Source organism: Antennarius striatus, chromosome 8, assembly GCF_040054535.1.
Source record: "Antennarius striatus isolate MH-2024 chromosome 8, ASM4005453v1, whole genome shotgun sequence".
Classification (NCBI taxonomy): Eukaryota; Metazoa; Chordata; class Actinopteri; order Lophiiformes; family Antennariidae; genus Antennarius; species Antennarius striatus.
The window spans coordinates 14114880-14133357 of record NC_090783.1 but is presented as its reverse complement, the minus strand read 5'-3'; the positions used below and the strand labels follow the sequence as shown (position 1 = coordinate 14133357).

The 18478-nt window shown below is 41.7% G+C and overlaps 1 protein-coding gene across 3 annotated transcripts; it reads left to right on the top strand.

Moving 5' to 3' along the window:
* Positions 1–515: 515 nt before the first annotated feature.
* On the top strand, positions 516–18214 carry LOC137599743 (myotubularin-related protein 7-like). 3 transcript variants are annotated; one of them, XM_068320832.1, is made up of 14 exons: positions 516–762; positions 2361–2486; positions 3552–3714; positions 6702–6859; positions 8671–8799; positions 9161–9295; positions 9408–9540; positions 9838–9947; positions 10683–10808; positions 10920–10969; positions 12114–12314; positions 13569–13703; positions 14842–14968; positions 15487–18214. In XM_068320832.1, the coding sequence occupies exons 1-14, from the start codon at positions 739–741 to the stop codon at positions 15838–15840; spliced, it is 1971 nt and encodes a 656-aa protein (XP_068176933.1). In that variant the 5' UTR covers positions 516–738; the 3' UTR covers positions 15841–18214. The 3 variants fall into 3 exon arrangements, with proteins under 3 accessions (XP_068176933.1, XP_068176935.1, XP_068176934.1); XM_068320834.1 differs by having other exon boundaries at positions 14842–15017; positions 15487–15695; XM_068320833.1 differs by lacking the exons at positions 516–762; positions 2361–2486; positions 3552–3714 and adding an exon at positions 4174–5711.
* Positions 18215–18478: the final 264 nt, after the last annotated feature.

The window sequence follows — 18478 nt, the reverse complement described above, 5'->3', positions numbered from 1 at the left end:
ATTCTGAGGGGAGTGAAGTGCCAGAATGATATGCACAGTTCTTTAGCTACCTCCTGCAGTCATTGCACACATGAAAAAATTCTTCCCACACAAACATCTGTTCTACCTTTGAGGGCTGAGCCCCTCAAAAGGCCTGACCCTAAAACTGCCCCTTATGAAAACACTGAACATTCTATTATCTATGACGGGTTTTAACTAATACAAGTGTATAAACATTCACCTAGTCTAGTCTAGTCTAGTCTACTGTCCTTCAGCAAGTGTAGTTAAAATTATATGCAGTTTTGAAGTTATATGAAGTTTTTTTTTTGCAAAAAATCTTCTTCTTCTGAAGCACTTTAGTGCTTTCATCTAATGTAAAATTGTAAAATGTTTGAATGTGATTTTGCAAAAAAAAAAAAATCAAGGCACATGAATATTTTTCTTCTCATGTTTAAAGTTTTATTTTGAAAGGTAAACCGGACGCAGTTACATTGGTGTAGTTCGCAGCGACGTCAGCCGAAGAAAGAGAACCGGAGAGAGCAGCGAACCCGTTTGATGGGCAGTCCTCCAAAAAAACCTGGGATACTGAAGGATGGAAATCATTTTAAATATTCCATGGCAGACCTTGAACGTTAGGCACGAACAATATCCCTCATGTCCTGACGTAAAATAGGGAATATTGCTGACGATAAAAAAACAACAACCCCAAAAACAAATCAGGCTATTGCTTCTGCATCTCCACCATTTTGGCCGTCAGTGATGGAGCACATCCGGACCCCCAAGGTGACAAGACTTGTTATCACTTGTTACTATCGTTTTGTTCTTCGCTTTTTCTCCTCCGATCGTATTTTACATCAAAAATGTCTTGTATGCTAAGCCGAGACTTTCGGGTTGTCTTTCTATTAATCTCTTTCTCTCTGTGCACAGTTATTATCGATATAGATTAGACATTTCAAAGCTGGTGCTTGTTTTTATCCATCCTGCTAACCTTGTGTGTCGAGGCTCTCCAATCCTCTGTCACAGCAAAGAGAACCTGTGTCCGATAACGGAACCAGGTATTGAAGCACATCTGGCACATTGGGGTTGGTGTGATGCTCGAATGCCACCATAACATTTCATTTATCACAATTATAAAGTTTAACCTTGATGTTCGTCCTGTGTCATCACCTCATTGTGATGAGGTGATGAATCTTCTGGACGCCTCTAGTTCCCTCACGTCTGCCCACCTTGGTATTGCTTTGTATGCACCTGTCCTCCACATGACCACCCAGAACGATCTGTGTTCTTACCAATTAGAAGGGCACAGACGAAGGGCTATCCATGATTATCAATCAATCATCAATCAACTTTTATTTGTATAGCACTTAATCACATCAGCAGACATTTTAAAGCGCTTTAACAGACAGAGAAACCCAGCTGAACCCTCCAGAGCAAACATAAGCAACAGTGGCAGGGAAAAACTCCCTCATTGAGGAACAAACTCCGGGCAGGACCCAGACTCTGGAGGACGGTCATCTGCCTTGACCGGTTGGGTGGGAATGGAAGTACAATGGGGGTAGAGACAGGGTAAGAGGAAAAGAGCGAGACAGACAGAGAGAGAGACCAGATGGAATTGCAGCTTAAAGGTGAGCTCCAGCCACTGAAATCCCCACCTCTAAAGTAGAAGAACGTAGACAATAGTAGTATCTTGCAAGCATGTGAAGTGTAATTGTATTATGAGCAAGAATAAGCAAAGACAAAGAAATAACAGAGGGTCCTAATTAATGCAACTCCCTTTAATGGGAAACAGAGAAAACAGAGAAAATACCCTCAGCAGCCTAAGCCTATAACAGCTTATCTAGTAGAATCTCTATCATATCTAACTGTAGGCTCTATCAAGGAGGAGGGTTTGTATTCTACTCTTAAATAAGCTAAGGGTGTCTGCCCCCCGGACCGAGGCTGGGAGATCGTTCCAGAGTAAAGGGGCCAGATAGCTGAAGCTTTTTCCTCCTGTTTTACTCTCAAATACATGACGGGTTTCCAGAAATCCTGCATCCTCAGATTGAAGAGCCCTGGGAGGGTGATACACTTGAATGAGATCTTCAGTGTAAGACGGAGCCTTTAAACATGATCATAAAGATCTTGAATCTTATTCTGGATTTTATTGGGAGCCAATGTATGGATGCCAGGAAAGGAGAAAATGCGCCTGCTTCTCCCAGTTCAAGTCAGTAAGCGAGGAGCTGCAATCTGAGGTAGTTGTAAAGTCCTAATGGAGGAGCCCAATAGCAAGGAATTGCAGTAATAACATAATGCGCACATGTTGGTGAATTAAGAGAACTTCATAACTGTTTAACATCGTCAGACTGCCTGTTTTTATGTTGCTGGTATTTTGATCTTGGTAGGTGGAAAATGTGCGTCTCCTGGATCGGTCATCAGGCCAGAGAAAGGCCAACGTTGGGACACTCTATCTTTCATCCATGCACACCATCTTTGTAGAGAACAACCCTGAGACCAGGAAAGAGACATGGGTAAGCCGGCAGAATGCTCGTTAGCCATGAGCACTTTGTTCAACACTCAATACATGTCATAGTCAAGGTGGATTCATTACATTAATTGTTGATTGAATTCAGTGAAACTTCACAAATGCTTGGGAGGGGCCAAAAAAGTGTGTTGCATCTGAGTAATTAGACATTAACTAATTTAGCATTCAAATTTGATGACTTTTTTTGACGTGATACAAACATCTGAAATGTGGCTCATTGCCTTTGTTTCCTTGTTTCTATTGTGATATAAGTTGTACCTCACAAGGTACAAAGTTTGGATTCAGGGAGTTTATTCTAGACATGTCAGAATCATTTAGACAAGTTGAGTGACAGAACCCCAAATTCAGGATGATGTTGGTACATTACATAATGTAAAAACTCTCCCATTTTCAAAGATGGACTAACATCATATCATCATAACATTTCACCTAAATGAACTTGTAAGGTTCATTTAGGTGAAATATTGGACTTCAGTTGCTTGTCATAGTTCCCTCTATGAAGTATTATTGGTGTCGTGTGAGTGCTTAGTTTCCGGATGGCACTCTTCTCTTTTCAAATTTCCTGCAGGAGGTGTTGGAGAATGCTGCTCTACCCCTGTAGACCAGAGCAGATAAAACACTCATCCAGAGGCTGTCAGATTTCACCTAACAGGCACTATTGAATGGATTATCAGAAGTAAAACAGGACAGATTCCAGTCAGCTAGTGTAGAAATTAAACAGCTGCCAAGGCAACTCGAGTTCTTCCAGCTCAGCAGACAGCCTGGGCCAGGAGCTTCCCTTTAGACTGATGCCAACTGTACTTCCTGAATATTTTAGATCACGAGATATATTGCACAGTAATGTGACACATCTTCTGCTGGTTTATGTTTTATTTTGCCAAATTTCATGCCTTTTAGTTGTTGTTTAATTATTTGGAAATTTAAGGTGTGTGTGTGTGTGTGTGTGTGTGTGTGTGTGTGTGTGTGTGTGTGTGTGTGTGTGTGTGTGTGTGTGTGTGTGTGTAATGTATGTCAACTAATAATGGGACAAATTTGTGTTCCTGCATTAAAGGTGCTGCACAGTATGATCAGCAGTGTGGAGAAGCCCCCCACCATCCCTGGAGGAAGCCAGCTCATTTTGCGTTGTAAGGACTTCAGAGTATTCCAGATTGTCATTCAACAGGAGAGAGACTGTTTGGATGTCTACACTTCATTGGTCAGGTTGTCACGACCAGGTGTGTGTGTGTGTGTGTGTGTATTTGTGTGTGGAAGTGCCAAAATATATGCTTTATCATCTGCACCAACACTTGTCTGAGTATAGGTGTGTTGTATGCTGTTATTTGCTGTTGATTTAGATCTGCTCTAGGGAGGCTAGAAAGGTTAAAGACTTATATACGCATGTCTGAATTATTCAGCATTGATAATTATTTACAACGGTTCCTGTTTCTGGTTTCTGGTGGTGGATTGAGTGGCACGAATGGTTTGAATGATGATTCTGTCCCTGTAGATGGACTAATTGCACCCTTTTCTTTTCTTTTCCTCTGGTCTATGTACATGGTCAGGTAAGTGCTTTATCTTTATCTTTTTTTCGTTTGTGATTCGTTATTTGTGTAATTGCTGGTGTTGTGAGGACTCTCCGGGCGCAATGGCGCCTGCCGAGCCGCCACCTCCGTCACTCCAGTAGGGAGTACGGATCGTCCCTCCGGATAACACCGTGTCGGTGGAGGATGTTCTACTGGCGGTAGGAGACCAGGTAGGTCATGAGAATGTGTTGTATGCTTCGAGGATGAACAAAGGTGTTGTTGTCTTCCTAAAGGAAGACCAGAACGTCTATCAGCTGATAGAGCGTGGTGTGTTCATCAATCAGCTGTTTGTTCAGGTGTCCCCACTGTCGGCACCATCCACGCGGATCACGGTGTCAGGTGTTCCACCGTTTATTCCAAATGAGTTGTTGGAAAATGGGCTTCGTCGGTTTGGAAAATTTTCAAATGGGTTTACTGAACTAAAATTGGTTTGTAAAAGCTATTAACTGAAGCACGTTAAGTGCTTGACAATGTCAAGGTTTTGTCGTCTTCTGAGGTGGTGAAGGGTTGGCTCCTAATGGTTAGAGCAGAAATAAATAATTCTATGTTCTGTTTTCTTAACATCTATGCTCCAAATCAAGGAGCAGATAGAACAGTTTTTTTCAAATCCTCGAACTGGAACTGAAGGAGCTTCATCAAGGAACGGCTAATTTTAGGGGGAGACTTTAACTGTAAATTGGATTTTACACTGGATAGAACTGGCGAAGAGCCTCATCCACTATCCCCGAAGAACCTGAAGAGCCTCATTGCTCAGGCAGATCTGGTGGATGCATGGAGAGTTAAGCATCCACAGTCCAAACAGTACACGTGGTGGAAGGTTATCAATACTAGGGTGTGTGCAGCTAGATTAGATTGGCTGTACATTTCCCAGTGTCTCACCACCTCGTTAGCCGATAGTACAATAACCCCAGTTGGGTTTATGGACCACCACATCATATGTGCAGATATGATCCTTTCACCAGGTGGGAGGGTTAATTCTTATTGGTGCTTTAATAATAAACTCCTGCAAGACAGGAATTTCTCTAAGAGTTTTCAGGTTTTCTGGCAGAGATGGAGAGAGAGAAAGGTTGGTTGTAATTCGATAAAGCTGTGGTGGGAGGTTGGAAAGACGCAGATTCAAGTGTTATGCCAGCAGTATACTGCTTGATCAACTGTTAAGCTGAAAACAATTGTTAAACAACTTGAAGCGGATATTAGAGTTTTAGAAGAGGGATCACTTCAGAGTTCAGGTCCTAACACAGGTCGTCTGCTACAGGAGAAGAGGCAGGAGCTCAGCTCTTTCCTCCAAGAAAGAGTGAAGGGGGTGCTGGTCTGGTCCTGCTTCCTTCAGCTAAAGGATATAAATGCTCCAAGTTCCTTCTTCTTCAGTCTGGAGAGATCAGTGGCACCAAAGAAGAGAATGACCTGCCAGCAGCTTCCAGGGGGTAGACTATCTACTGATCCGGCAGAGATGAGGAATTATGCAATGGCTTTCTACGCGAACCTCTTTGGGGCAGAAGCATGCAACATCGAGAGTCGTGAGGAGCTCCTGGATGGTCTTCCTCAACTTGATCCGGAAGAGAAAGCTGTTCTGGACATGAAGCTGACAATGGAGGAGCTGACTATAGCAGTGAACCAAATGGCGCTAGGACGGGCGCCAGGAATTGACGGTCTCTCCTCTGATTTCTACAGACATTTTTGGAAAATCCTCTGGCCGGATCTGCATGGGGTCCTCCTTGAATGTTTTAGAATTGGGTCTCTTCCTGTGTCCTGTCAGAGAGCAGTGCTCTCCCTGCTGCCGAAGAAGGGGGACCTGACTCTGATCAAGAACTGGAGACCGGTTGCTTTGTTGTGCACTGACTATAAGGCGCTCTCCAGCGCTCTGTCCAATAGCTTGAAAGATGTGTTGGCTTTAAATGTGGATCGTGACCAAACCTACTGTGTCTCTGACAGAAATATCATGGGCAATATTTTCCTTATGAGGGACATTTTTGATTTAATTCGGGAATATGGAGTTAATATTGGTATTGTATCACTGGATCAGGAAAAAGCTTTTGACAAGGTGGATCATTCTAACCCTATAGCCACAAACAGATACAGGGTGCATCTTGATCCTGAGCTAGGGGAGGTGTGTATCTTTTGTGGGAGTAATGAAACTCTGGAACATTTCTTTGTTCAGTGTGCCCGGCTGGTGGTACTATTTGATTTGCTTAAGATGTGGTTTCAGGGTTTTGGAAAAGTTTTCACGTATGATCTGTTCATTTTTGGACGAAAATATTCAGCTGCAGATAGGTCTGTTATTGTTTTGCTTAATTTTTTGTCTGCTGCTGCAAAGTTGGCAATCTGGATCACACGCAGGATGCTGGTAGCACAGAGGTTGTACTTGTGCTGGAGGGACTGGTGAAAACCAGACTAAGGATTGAGCACTCCTATTATAAAGTGACGGAAAACTTGGTGGTTTTCGGTCGTACTGTATATGGGCTGTTGGGGGGGTTTTATGTTCTGTAGGGGAAGGAGACTCTTTGGTTATTGATTTTTGATTAATGTTTTTGTTTGGTCTCTGATGTTTTTGTAATTGCTATGGTGTGTTTTATGTTGTTTTAGTTAATGTTAAGAAATGTTTCTTTGAAAACCAAACCTCTCCTCTCCTCTCTCCTCAGAGAAGTACAGTGAGTTGTACTGCCTGTCTTTTAATCCCAGCGTGGACAAAGAGGAGAGACAAGAGTCATGGAATTTCATAGACCTCATGGCCGACTATAAGAGGATGGGGGTCCCTAATAACCTCTGGGTCATGACAGCGGCCAACAGTGAATTCAGGGTCAGTCTAATTGGAACATCTTTTCTTTGTGGTACAGAAGTAAGAGTAGGCATTAAATCGTATTCAAGAGGAATTTGACAGTCTGTCGAACAGATTCTTATTAGTGGTAAAGTGAGGCTGTGTTTTGTTTTCATTGTATAATGAAGTTATTGTTTATATGTTTTAGTCTTTTAAAAGTTGCCATACTGCTTGAGTGATCATGCTGGTGGTTCATTCTATAGTACTGCTCTAAACATTACTGTCCCACATGCAGCATTTGTTCTGAATTTGTTTTTCAATGAACTCAGTACTAGCCTACCTGGTTGTATGACTGTGTTGATCTCTAATTTTAGTTTGTTTGTTTTTTTAAAGTACTGACGATTTGGTTGTTTGAAGTAACAGATTATCAAGAAAATGCTCAAATCTGACATCAACACATAAAACAATATATAAAGCCAGCTCACCCAATATGCTAGTTTTATTTTTGGTGGTCTGGCTTGTTGTCAAGAACGTAGCGCACGGAGGCAGGACTCAAGTGCACGACACTGAGCGGTAAAATCAGAAAGCAAGGTTTTTTCCAGGCAAGGTTCTGTACAAAGGTAAAGCAATCAATCAAGGCAGAAGTATCCAAGGCGGGATGCGAAAAGGCAAGGTCAAAAACAAACAAGGTTCAAACACAAAAAAGCTATGACAAGAACTATGACGAAAGGCTGGGACGTGGGCGACGAGACAAGACACAAAAGGGGAATATACTGTATATGCAGGACTGATGGGGGTGATAGGAGACAGGTGCTGGTAACACAATCAGGGATCAGGTGCACGCGGACTGGGAGGGGGCAGGGCAGACAGGAACATGGAACAGAGACAGGGGTGAGTGATCACAAAATAAAACAGGAAGACCAGACATGAAACATGGGGAAGCAAAAACACTTAACAAACAGGATCATGACACTTGTTTACACTTGAATTTGTCCTGCATAGTCTAGGATCAGTTACCATGGAAATATAGCCTGGTCCAGGTTAAGACACAATTTGACAACTGACTGACTGGTGTCTTGCTCCATTATTTAACTTATTATTATTATTTAAGCTCAGAGAAAATCAGATGAAAGAAAAGAATAAAATTAAGTATGAAATAAAAACATAAAGGAATAAAATATTTTAAGGCAAATAGATTGATTTACACAGGACCGATATGTAAACAGTTGAGCTATCTCCAAAACACATGAATCCTATTTTTAGTTCCTCTTTGTGTTTTCGAAGGATTAGCAATTATTTTTTGCATGTCTTCCTCAGGTTTTGTTTGTAGAAGCTATATTGCATTTATAAATTACTATATATTTTAAATCTTTCTATATGTTTAAAAACTTAATCTGTTTCTAACTGTCCACTGTGTTCAATGACATAAGTATTGCAGCTTGTCCTAAATTACTGCTGTTTACTGTGGTTGATTGATTTGATCTGTGCTCAATCTCTCAGGCAACTTAAAAATAGCATGCTCCCACAGTCATCTTAACAAGATGAATCTAGCTATAGTTAGTCCGGCTGGATGAACTGGAATCAGGTTTTAAGTAAACACTATGATTGTTCAGGTTTATACAAGTTTGACTTTAATCCTTTCTTTTCTTAGTGCTTTACATGAAACATTGTCCTGTTCCCACTCTTGAGTCATGACAGACTGTTAAGAACAATGAGACTCTGTTTCTTTATCTGTTGTCCTTTTGTCAGATTTGACTACTTGTAACATAGATGTTAAAATGACTGTCATCGACTGTTAACTGATGTGTATCTAACTTGGGCTTACCACTGTCGGCATGTGTATCCTGTTCTAGGTGTGTGATACGTACCCATCAGAGCTGTTCGTTCCAAAATCTGCCACACCATCAGTCATTGTTGGTAGCTCAAGCTTCAGGAGCCGAGGACGATTTCCTGCTTTGTCCTACTTCCACCAAGACACCCTGGTCAGTGTGACACTGAATTATGGGAATGTATATTTTTACCTTTGCTGAAAAGGTTACAATTTTGCTGTCGTTGTTGTTGATACAAATGTGATCCAAGTTCTAACAACAGCTGATGCTGGACTAGGAGTCACATGATAAGAGACCGATGCTTTTAGGTGTAATGATGTAATGGAGAAACTGAGCTGCCTTGGCGAAAGCTAGCCGTCTGAGTGGTGTCTAATTTGGAAGATTGTTAACTTGCCGTTTAATGGAAGAGCAACAAATTTATCCTTGTCATCATAATTATATGGTGGAATAAATAAATAATCAACTGATCTAACCACTCATATGTGTCTGTGACTGTGACAATGATATCATACAGGCAGCTGTCTGTCGGTGTAGTCAACCACTGTCAGGCTTCAGTGGACGCTGTCAAGAAGATGAGATGATGCTGCAGGCCGTAATGAAGTCCAACCCTGGCAGTGACTACATCTATGTGGTGGACACCAGACCCAAGGTAACACACACATGCACAGGCACTTTATCAGTCACACATCTGTTAGTCACAATATAAAGTATGCAATTTGTCTGATACACTTGAATACAGTTTATTGGATTTCTGTGTCCAGCTCAATGCAATGGCAAATCGAGCAGCAGGTAAAGGCTACGAGAATGAGGACCACTACGCCAACATCAAGCTACAGTTCATTGGCATTGAAAACATCCACGTGATGAGGAGTAGCCAGCAGAAAATCATTGATGGTAAAAAGAAGTTCACATGTGTTTGTGTGCGCAACAGATGGAGAAGGCTGCTTTAAGAACAGGAAATCCTGAAGTTGTCACTCTGCTCTGATAGGATCTCTTCGTGTGTGTGTGTGTGTGTGTGTGTGTGTGTGTGTGTGTGTGTGTGTGTGTGTGTGTGTGTGTGTGTGTGTGTGTGTGTGTGTGTGTGTGTGTGTGTGTGTGTGTGTGTGTGTGTGTGTGTGTGTGTGTGTGTGTGTGTGTGTGTGTGTGTGTGTGTGTGTGTGTGTGTGTGTGACTTCTCGGACTCCATTTCAGTTAGCGAGATGAGATCTTCATCCATGACTGACTTCCTGTGGGGTCTAGAAAACTCTGGTTGGCTTAAACACATTAAAGCCATACTGGATGCTGGTGTCTTCATATCCAGGGTGTGTACATACACATACACACGTACACTTTTTAAATTATACACATATACAAGTATATATAAAATACAGGATAATATGGTAAGATATCACCTATGGAAGTGAACAGCTGCTGAATTTCTCTGTATAATGGAAATAGTTTCAACACAAATAGCTTTAAGTCAGAGACATTTAAATTAAATTTTCATGAAATTGACAGATGGAGCAAGAATATGTGTGTTTTTTAAAACTTTTTTTTAATGGTAAAATGAGATAAATACGTCACAATTTTGAATGTTTTGAAATTTCTTTCACACAGCCGGTTCAAGATGATACTGGTTAACTTTTGTTGCATCTCATTTACCTGTGTGAGTACATCATGGGGGTCAAGGTTCATGGTAGTAACAGACCTGAATCAACTTCTGTATAAACAGGCACGGTTTTCCAAAGTTGTTTAAATCAATCCACTGGACTTTAAGATGAATAAGTGAGACCCTACCCAGACAAATAAGTAATGCGGTAGGACTGGATGGGGGTTTAATATCTTGATTGACATGTGTGTGACCCACAACTGGAAGTCAGCAAAAGGTGTGGTTGGAAGTCCCTAACTTTTAGTCAAATGATGAGCTCCAGCACCATCTAACAAGGCCAGTAAATGATTGCTGTTTTTTTGTTACATCCACAAGTTACCCCAGAGAATATCATCTAATCCTTTGGTTAGTTATCAAGAAAAGACCATCTGTTGCCTCTTTTTCTCAGGCAGTGGCCGATGAAGGTGTCAGTGTGTTGGTTCATTGTTCAGATGGTTGGGACAGAACCGCCCAAGCCTGCTCTGTAGCCAGTATATTATTGGATCCCTTCTACAGAACCATCAAAGGACTCATGGTAACACACCAACACTGACAATCTCTAATTCTCAGTTGTTGTCATTGATTTCATCCTTCCGTCCCTGTGTGTCCTGCCCACCTTGTTTCTACCTCTCCCTCTTTTTTCTAGGTCCTGATAGAGAGAGATTGGGTTTCTTTTGGACACAAGTTCTCCCACAGGTCAGTAACTGGGTCTTCCCTCCATTAATATTAGCGGCGTCTGCAGAGCAATATCATTGCAGCCATTTTGAATATTTTAATTTTTTAAAATAACGTCCAACCTTGGATAAACAAAAAAACAAAACAAGGTTTCAATTATGGTCAACAGAGTCACATCAGTAAAAAAACCTTTAAAGGCTAGTTTCATTAAATTTGAACGCAACAACTTAATACTCACTTACCCCATAAAAATAGTTTCTAATTCTATCTTTTGTAGCTCATACAGCTACAGAAATATTACGTGACCTCCACCCAAGTCCAAAGTGTTCTTCTGTGGGTCATACCCTTGCTTTCCACAGAATTCCTTTACAATTAAATCAAGTGAAAATATTTCCCCCACCATAGAGCTATGCCGGTAGTCCTCAAGATACGAACATCTGACTTACGAATATTGGTGGATACGATGAAGCGAGCACCGGCGTATCCAACTGCTGCCAACTCTACCAAGCAGCACCGGTGTGCTCACGCGTCTCCAACCCTCATCTCCCCCAGTTTCTTTTTGTGCATATTTCTGTGAACATCTCAGCGTGTCAAACGTTGTTCCCTCTTGGATATTTTGCTATTTATCATGGCTGATAAAGCAAAAGCTATCTCTCTGATTACAACTCTGCCTCTCACTGACAAAGCTCCTCATTTGTTAGTTGAGAACTACAGTACCTGTATATCAAAAATTGTAGATCTGTGCTCTGAAACCCCATGTCTTCAATCAGTCTTGGCCTAAATGGATGTAAAAGTAATGTGTAGAACAGCACGTATCTAAATAGGTACATTCTTCAATATATGGGCCTAAATAGAAAACTGACAAATTTTATAACATCGTAATCCTGATTCTATGACCACAATTAAAGCACCATGAGGAAATCTGTGGGAATGCAGGCCCCTGGAATGTCTTGGGAAGAGAGCCTCAAAGGGATTCATGCTTTCTCTATCAACTCACCCCAATAATATTCTCAGATATTGCGTCTCATTTTGGTAAATGTAGCCCAGCAGAGGCTTTTTTCTGTCATAGGATTGGTAAACATTTCAGTTCATGTGATTTATCTTTACGTTTGACTCCTGGGAGTGTGACGTGTTGGACATCTCAGATAGAGCTGTGTCCCTGCAGGTATGCTCACCTGGATGGAGATCCTAAAGAAGTGTCTCCTGTCATTGATCAGTTCCTGGAGTGTGTGTGGCAGCTGTCTGAGCAGTTCCCATGTGCCTTTGAGTTCAACGAGCGCTTTCTCATCGTCATACACACACACGTCTATTCTTGTCATTATGGGAACTTCCTGGGCAACTGCCAGAAGGAACGCAAAGATATGAGGTATGGAATAAGCAAACAAAACATGGTATTTTTAACAGTAGTGTTATCAGTAGTCGTATTAAACCTCGGAAACAGAAAAAATACTTTTGACATCCATGCTATCGTTAACACCCTCAGTTCAATTCTCCATTATGTCATTTAAACAAAACCAGCAGTCACCAGATAGTGTGCCCAGTTACCTGATAGTGTCACCAGAAACCAGATGGTCCAGGAGTCATGTGATGCTCTGTGATGATGACATGAAACCTACGCCGAGAAACTGTAATGCTTTGGTGGTGTTACAGTTACTCTGGAAAAATGCGTTTCACTGGAAGTGGTTTTCTTTATGATCTAGAAAATAATTTTGACACCCAACTGAATCAACACAGTTGTTTTTTTTATCGCAGTTTGGCCAGTATCATTAATATAATATATGTTTTTTTCACTGTAGTGAATTTTCCATAATTCCTATAAATGAAACACGCAACATAACCAGAATAATTCCCGTGCAAATTAGCGAGGGAATACGCTATATAGCGTTCCACTAGCAACTCCTGGGATCAGGACAACAAATGGGCCCTGTATCGAATTTACTGTCCAGAAAATTGTCCAAGAGTTCAAAAACGACCCGTTTAGGAACAGTTCTCATGATATCACGACATGAGTGATTGACATGAGTGATAAACGTAGCCCGGACCCATCTGCATGAGACCACCCCCTCTCCCCGAATAAGGGCGTGTTTAGTGTGTGTGGCAATGTCCAGCCTCAGGATGTCCTTATGTCACCATGTTTCACTGAAGTACATCACACTACATTCCTACTACTCCCTTTGACTCCTGATGTTAGCTCCTCCATGTTGTTAACCAGTGGTCTCTCATTGTCCTGATGACCGCGGGGAGACACAGCTTTTGTTATCTCCTCTCCACACTCATCAGTTGTGTCCTCCACTGATTTCTTTTTCCATCTGCAAATATTGCTCGGTGGCACATGTACATAAGTACATCCACAGGGGCGTGTAGCAGGCGAGAGGGAGCTCCTTTAACAACACAGAACCCCACACCACCTGCTGCCAGTCCCTGCAAGAGCCATGCCCATTTCCATCTCATTCTAAACATTTTATAACCAGCCCAGACAAACAGTCTGTTCTTGGTCAAACTCATTTCAGCAACTTTTAGACAGTGTGTGTGTGTGTGTGTCTGTCTGTCTTTTTGTCTGTGTGTGTCTGTGTGTCTGTCTCTGTGTGTCTGTGTGTGTGCATTGTGTGTGTGACCACAGGTTACATGAACGAACTCATTCTGCGTGGTCTCAGCTGTGGAAGGACAGAGCGCAGTACGCCAACTCTCTATATAAGGCTGAGCTGAGCCAAACTCAAGGTGTCCTAAGACCCAACACCACCCCCTACTGCTTCAAGTAAGTAACTGGAGCTATAATAATCCTGTCAAAGTGAGCAATGTAATGATGTGGGGTGTTTGTGATGTCTCCCAAAACTACATGCATGTACATACAAATCACTCACCCACTGTAACTGGATTTAGAGCCCTGAACCCACACTGATATTTCACTCTTCATCCATTCATTCATTCATCTTCTAATCACCGCTTTATCCGCCATAGAGGGTCAGGGGGAGCTGGAGCCTATCCCAGCTGGCTTAGGGTGTGAGGCGGGGCAAACTCTGAGCACGACGCCAGTGTGCCACAGAGCCACACAGAGACAGACAACCCTGCACGCTCACACTCACACACTACTGGCAATTTCAAGCCGACTAATTAACCTGAATGTCTTTAGCGGTGGGAGGAACCTTGAGAGAACCTTGAGAGAACCCACGTAGACACATGCAACTCCGCACAGAGCGGAAGTTGAACCTGGACTCACCTTGCTATGCGGCGACAGCGCCACCCACTGCACCACCGTGCTGCTCACTCTACATCTACCAGTGAATAATCTCATCAGTAGGCATGATGATACGGTAACACATTTCCCTGAAAGAGGCTGTTTAAACATAAGAAAATGTATATAAAGTGGGCCAGTAGTCTTCATTATATGTAAGATGGCAGTAGATATTATAAACATAACCCAGGCTGACTTTTTAAATTATTTTTAATTAAGAAATACATTTATCTAGTATTAAGTATTACATTTGTAAAACCTTGGTCATGATCTAAATCTCATCACTATAACATTCATTCATTCCTCTTCTATACGGCTCCATCCACTGTCACAGAGAGCTGTAGCTTATCTCAGCTGGCATAGGGTGTGAGGCGGGGCAAATGCCGGGTGCGACGCCAGTGCACCGCACAGTCACACAGAGACAGAAAAACAGGCCCGCACACACTCACTCACACCTGTGGGCAGTTTGGGACTGGACAATTCACCTGAGAACCCGGAGAGAACCCACGCAGACACGGGGAGAACATGCAAAACCACACAGAGCGGGACGCAAACTCTGAACCATATTGCTGTGCGGCGACAGTGCTACCCACTACGCCACCGTACCGCCCCACTACATTTTATTCTAAACTGTCCCCTTTCATCTCTCTCCGTGGTGCAGAATGTGGAGGGGTCTCTATAATCACATAGAGAAACCAACGCCTCCTAGTCAGTCAGCTGCTGATTTCTTGTCTGCTGTGAGGGAACAGTCCCAACAGCTGGAGGAGGAGCTGACCAATCACCAGGAGGTACCATCAAGAGGAACCACTCACCACCACCAGCTGGGCTCCAGACAAGGCATACAACACGCAAACACAACACCTTTTTACAACACCACCATCAAAATCAACATCCGTCTTTCCAAAACAAGTAGGAGCCTCTGCTCAGACTTGGTATTGATAACTGTCCCAGGTAATCCGATCATGAAGGGACAACTCAACTAACACTGATTGAGACACATTTTCAAATCGCTCAGGCCACCTCAGCAGTGTTAACAGTAGTATGTTCACTGAAGCACGGCCCACTCAGCTGGCATTTACAAAATGTACTGTAATCATGACTCAGAGGTAACAAGTGTCAGATTTCGAGTTCCGTTTCTAATAACTGATGTCTAACACAAATTTGACAGTTTACTTTCCCTTCCTCGTGACACCCTCAATATACACAGAGAGAGAGTAGTTGGTTAGTACTGCTGATAGGTGAGAGGAGGACTTCTCATTTAATTTATACACATCAGTACAGTATTTCGTGTTCTCTGTGTTTGCAGAGGATTGCTGCCCTGACTGGCAAACCAATCACGTGGGAGAAGGTTGTGGTTCTGAGGAAGAGGTCTAGCCATCTGTGGCAGAAACACTGCGGGCCAGACCCGCCCACTACTTACTCTGACTCAATCACTGGACCCTCACAGGAAAATGGTCACGCATTTTCCTCTGTGCCAGCCAAACAGAAGGCTCAGACCAGGGGTCCCGCTGTCACTGTGGCTCAAGGGCTGCGCACCAATCTCAAGTGTAATGACATCGATGACCTCTCCACTTGCAGTGATCTGGAGTCGGGGGTGGCCGACCTCAACAGCTGCTCATCCAGTGGTGGGGAGGACAAAAAAGACTTGTATTCTGACTAGGCCACCTTCATAACTGCCAAACAGAAATAAAGGGAATCATGTTGCCTGGCTGGAAGGTGAATGAGGACCCAGTGCACTTCCAGTCAATTTCCAAAATATTTATTGCAACACGTGGAAGGGAGGCGGGAGATCGGAGGTAAAGATTAATTGTCTGAAAGCCAATAAGGTTGTCTGTCTTGTTTTATGGGAAATTCAGAAAGAGTCAATAAGGAAGAAAACCCCGCAGGTTGCTCAACCTTTCACATTTTTAATGAAGGCACCAAACAGTTTCAGTGTTTGATATTTTTTGAATCCCATTCTATTTTTGGAGATGAAGTTGGCTTTTATTTAATGTTCATTAATGTAATTTTCTTGTAAAACAGTAGAAGCTGCAGTTAGATGTCCTCATAAACTGATGTCAACATGCTGGATCAGATTAAATTTGAGGGCCCACTTTAGTTAGATGTCAAATTTGAAGCCTATGTCACTTGAACATTATTTCTCTTTTAAAATGACCTTATAAAACCATGCAAAGGATAGTTGATTAGTGTTTGTAGTGAGTGTGAGGGAAGAAAGTCTTCATCCTGAACAATGAATCCACCCTCTGTGAGATAGGGAAGGTAAGGACATAAGTGAAGCCATAGCATTGCCGATAGGGAGAGTAATATGCTCTGTTAGGTAGTGCAAGCACTGTGAAGCATCAGTTTTGTCACTGAATGGAACCACAATGGAGCTTTGTCTTCAGTGGCACTTAAATCTAAAACTTCTTTCCTTGTATGTACATTAGATCCTGGGAAAATCACAGTATAAAATGTGAATCATGTAAAAAATAAGTTTTCTGTCACAACTGATTGAAGTATTACAGGATGGGAACATGTCATAGATTTAAAGGCATAGCAAATGGTGTTAAAATTCTTACAATCAAGTTGTCAAGTAATGTGCAAAGAAGTTGAATTTAATTATATAACTATTCATTTGTAGGCCTGTTGTCCAACTTTGTGCATTCCATGTAGCAATTTTTTAGAACATCATGCATCTATGAGTACTTGTTTCCTCTGACACATGGTTGATGACACTTCACTGTGCTTTAAGTCACTTTTCTGGGACTGGAGATGGAAGCAACTGAGAGTCACTTGAGGTTTGCTGACACATCTTGATAACATTAGCAGAAATTGGAACAACAAAAATATAAACAAAACATTTTTTAAAACAAATAATGAAATCTAGAATTGTGTCTTTCTGTGTTGTATATATAGTAATTTGAAATAATTTTGTTCTCATATGCCACTGTTTTGTATATCCTTCAAGGACCTGATATCCTAAAGCATCCTTCGGGGTGGAATTGCATATCAAGAACTTTAAGGATGTTCAGTTACTAAAACATCTATACTGTTTAATGACTGTGGCCTAAAGACACTATTTGCCTAAAAATTAAAATTTAGTCATCTAGTTTATCCAGTTTCCCCTTTTCTGGTGGGAAGTCTAATTTGCCTAGTCCATAAAACTTTTCTGGTGCTTCACAGGAAATCCATGGTTGTTCTGAACCAAAGACGACAGGTTTGCCTAAAAAAAGCATTAGAAAACATTACATAATGACTCCTTCAAGCTCATACAGCACACAACAGTTGTTAGTAGTAACAAGAACCTCAGTTGAAAGAATATTGTTAGTACCCTTTTTTAGGCTTAGTCTCTCTGTTGCTGTAGTCTCTAAACTATGATCATTAAGCAGCGGTCTGTTTGGAATTGGAACACAAGCTCAAATGAGTGTATTATGACTACTACTAGACTACTGGACCTTTCATTTCTGAATGAATGTTTCCTTTCAGAACTTGCATTACCAACAGTGAGAACAACCCCTTTGGGTTTGGTTTCACTAGCCCTGTCTTCAGTGATTATTTCCTACGTGCACATGATGTCATACTTAAAGTTGACTGTGAAACTACTTAATGTGTCCATGAACCACTTCACCTCTTCCAAAAGTGAATAACTTAGGTTGTTGTCCACTGATGCGCAGTGACAGCCACCAGGAGAACAAAAAGGTGGAAAATGATCAGATGTTTAAACACGGGTTTTTCATATAGCCCACATTTTAAAGACTGTGATTACTGTATCTGGGATATCTTGTATTAGCTTGATGATTAACCGTCATGTTCAGAATGACAGATTTTGTCCTTTTTCTTTTGTTATAATTTCTAAAGTGTACCTGTGAACGCTGGTTAGCAGCTCACCTGAGTGTGATGTCACCATCTTTCTTGATATGTGACATCACTGACTGTGGCTAATGATCTATGAGTCCCAGAATGACCTGTTCCCTTCAGCTTGCACATTTCATCATACCTGTGGTGTGTGTACGTTCTGTATTTGTCAGTGAATAATCTATAAATAAATAAACTGTTAAAGAGAAATGGCTGCACTTTATTGGGTCTGACATTTTATTTTCCATGTCATGAAAAACATTTTTAGCTGCTGAACATTTAGAATTAGTTTCATTGGTGTTCACAGTACCAAATGATGAATGGTAGGTAAGAAAATAACTTGTGCAGTTGCACAACTGCACTTTATGTTTATAGATGTGTTAAGAGTTCAACTTCTGATTGGGTGACTACTGTAAAAAAATTTTTAATTCTCTTAATATTTTGCCAGTTCAGCCACGGAAAAC

Excerpts from the sequence above, each read along its gene's own strand:
- LOC137599743 (XM_068320832.1), top strand. The coding sequence starts at position 739 with ATGGAGCACATCCGGACCCCCAAG. Across the intron at positions 9,541-9,837 it reads CCAGCAGAAAATCATTGATG|TTAGCGAGATGAGATCTTCA; the intron begins GTAAAAAGAAGT and ends ACTCCATTTCAG. Across the intron at positions 14,969-15,486 it reads AGCTGACCAATCACCAGGAG|AGGATTGCTGCCCTGACTGG; the intron begins GTACCATCAAGA and ends CTGTGTTTGCAG.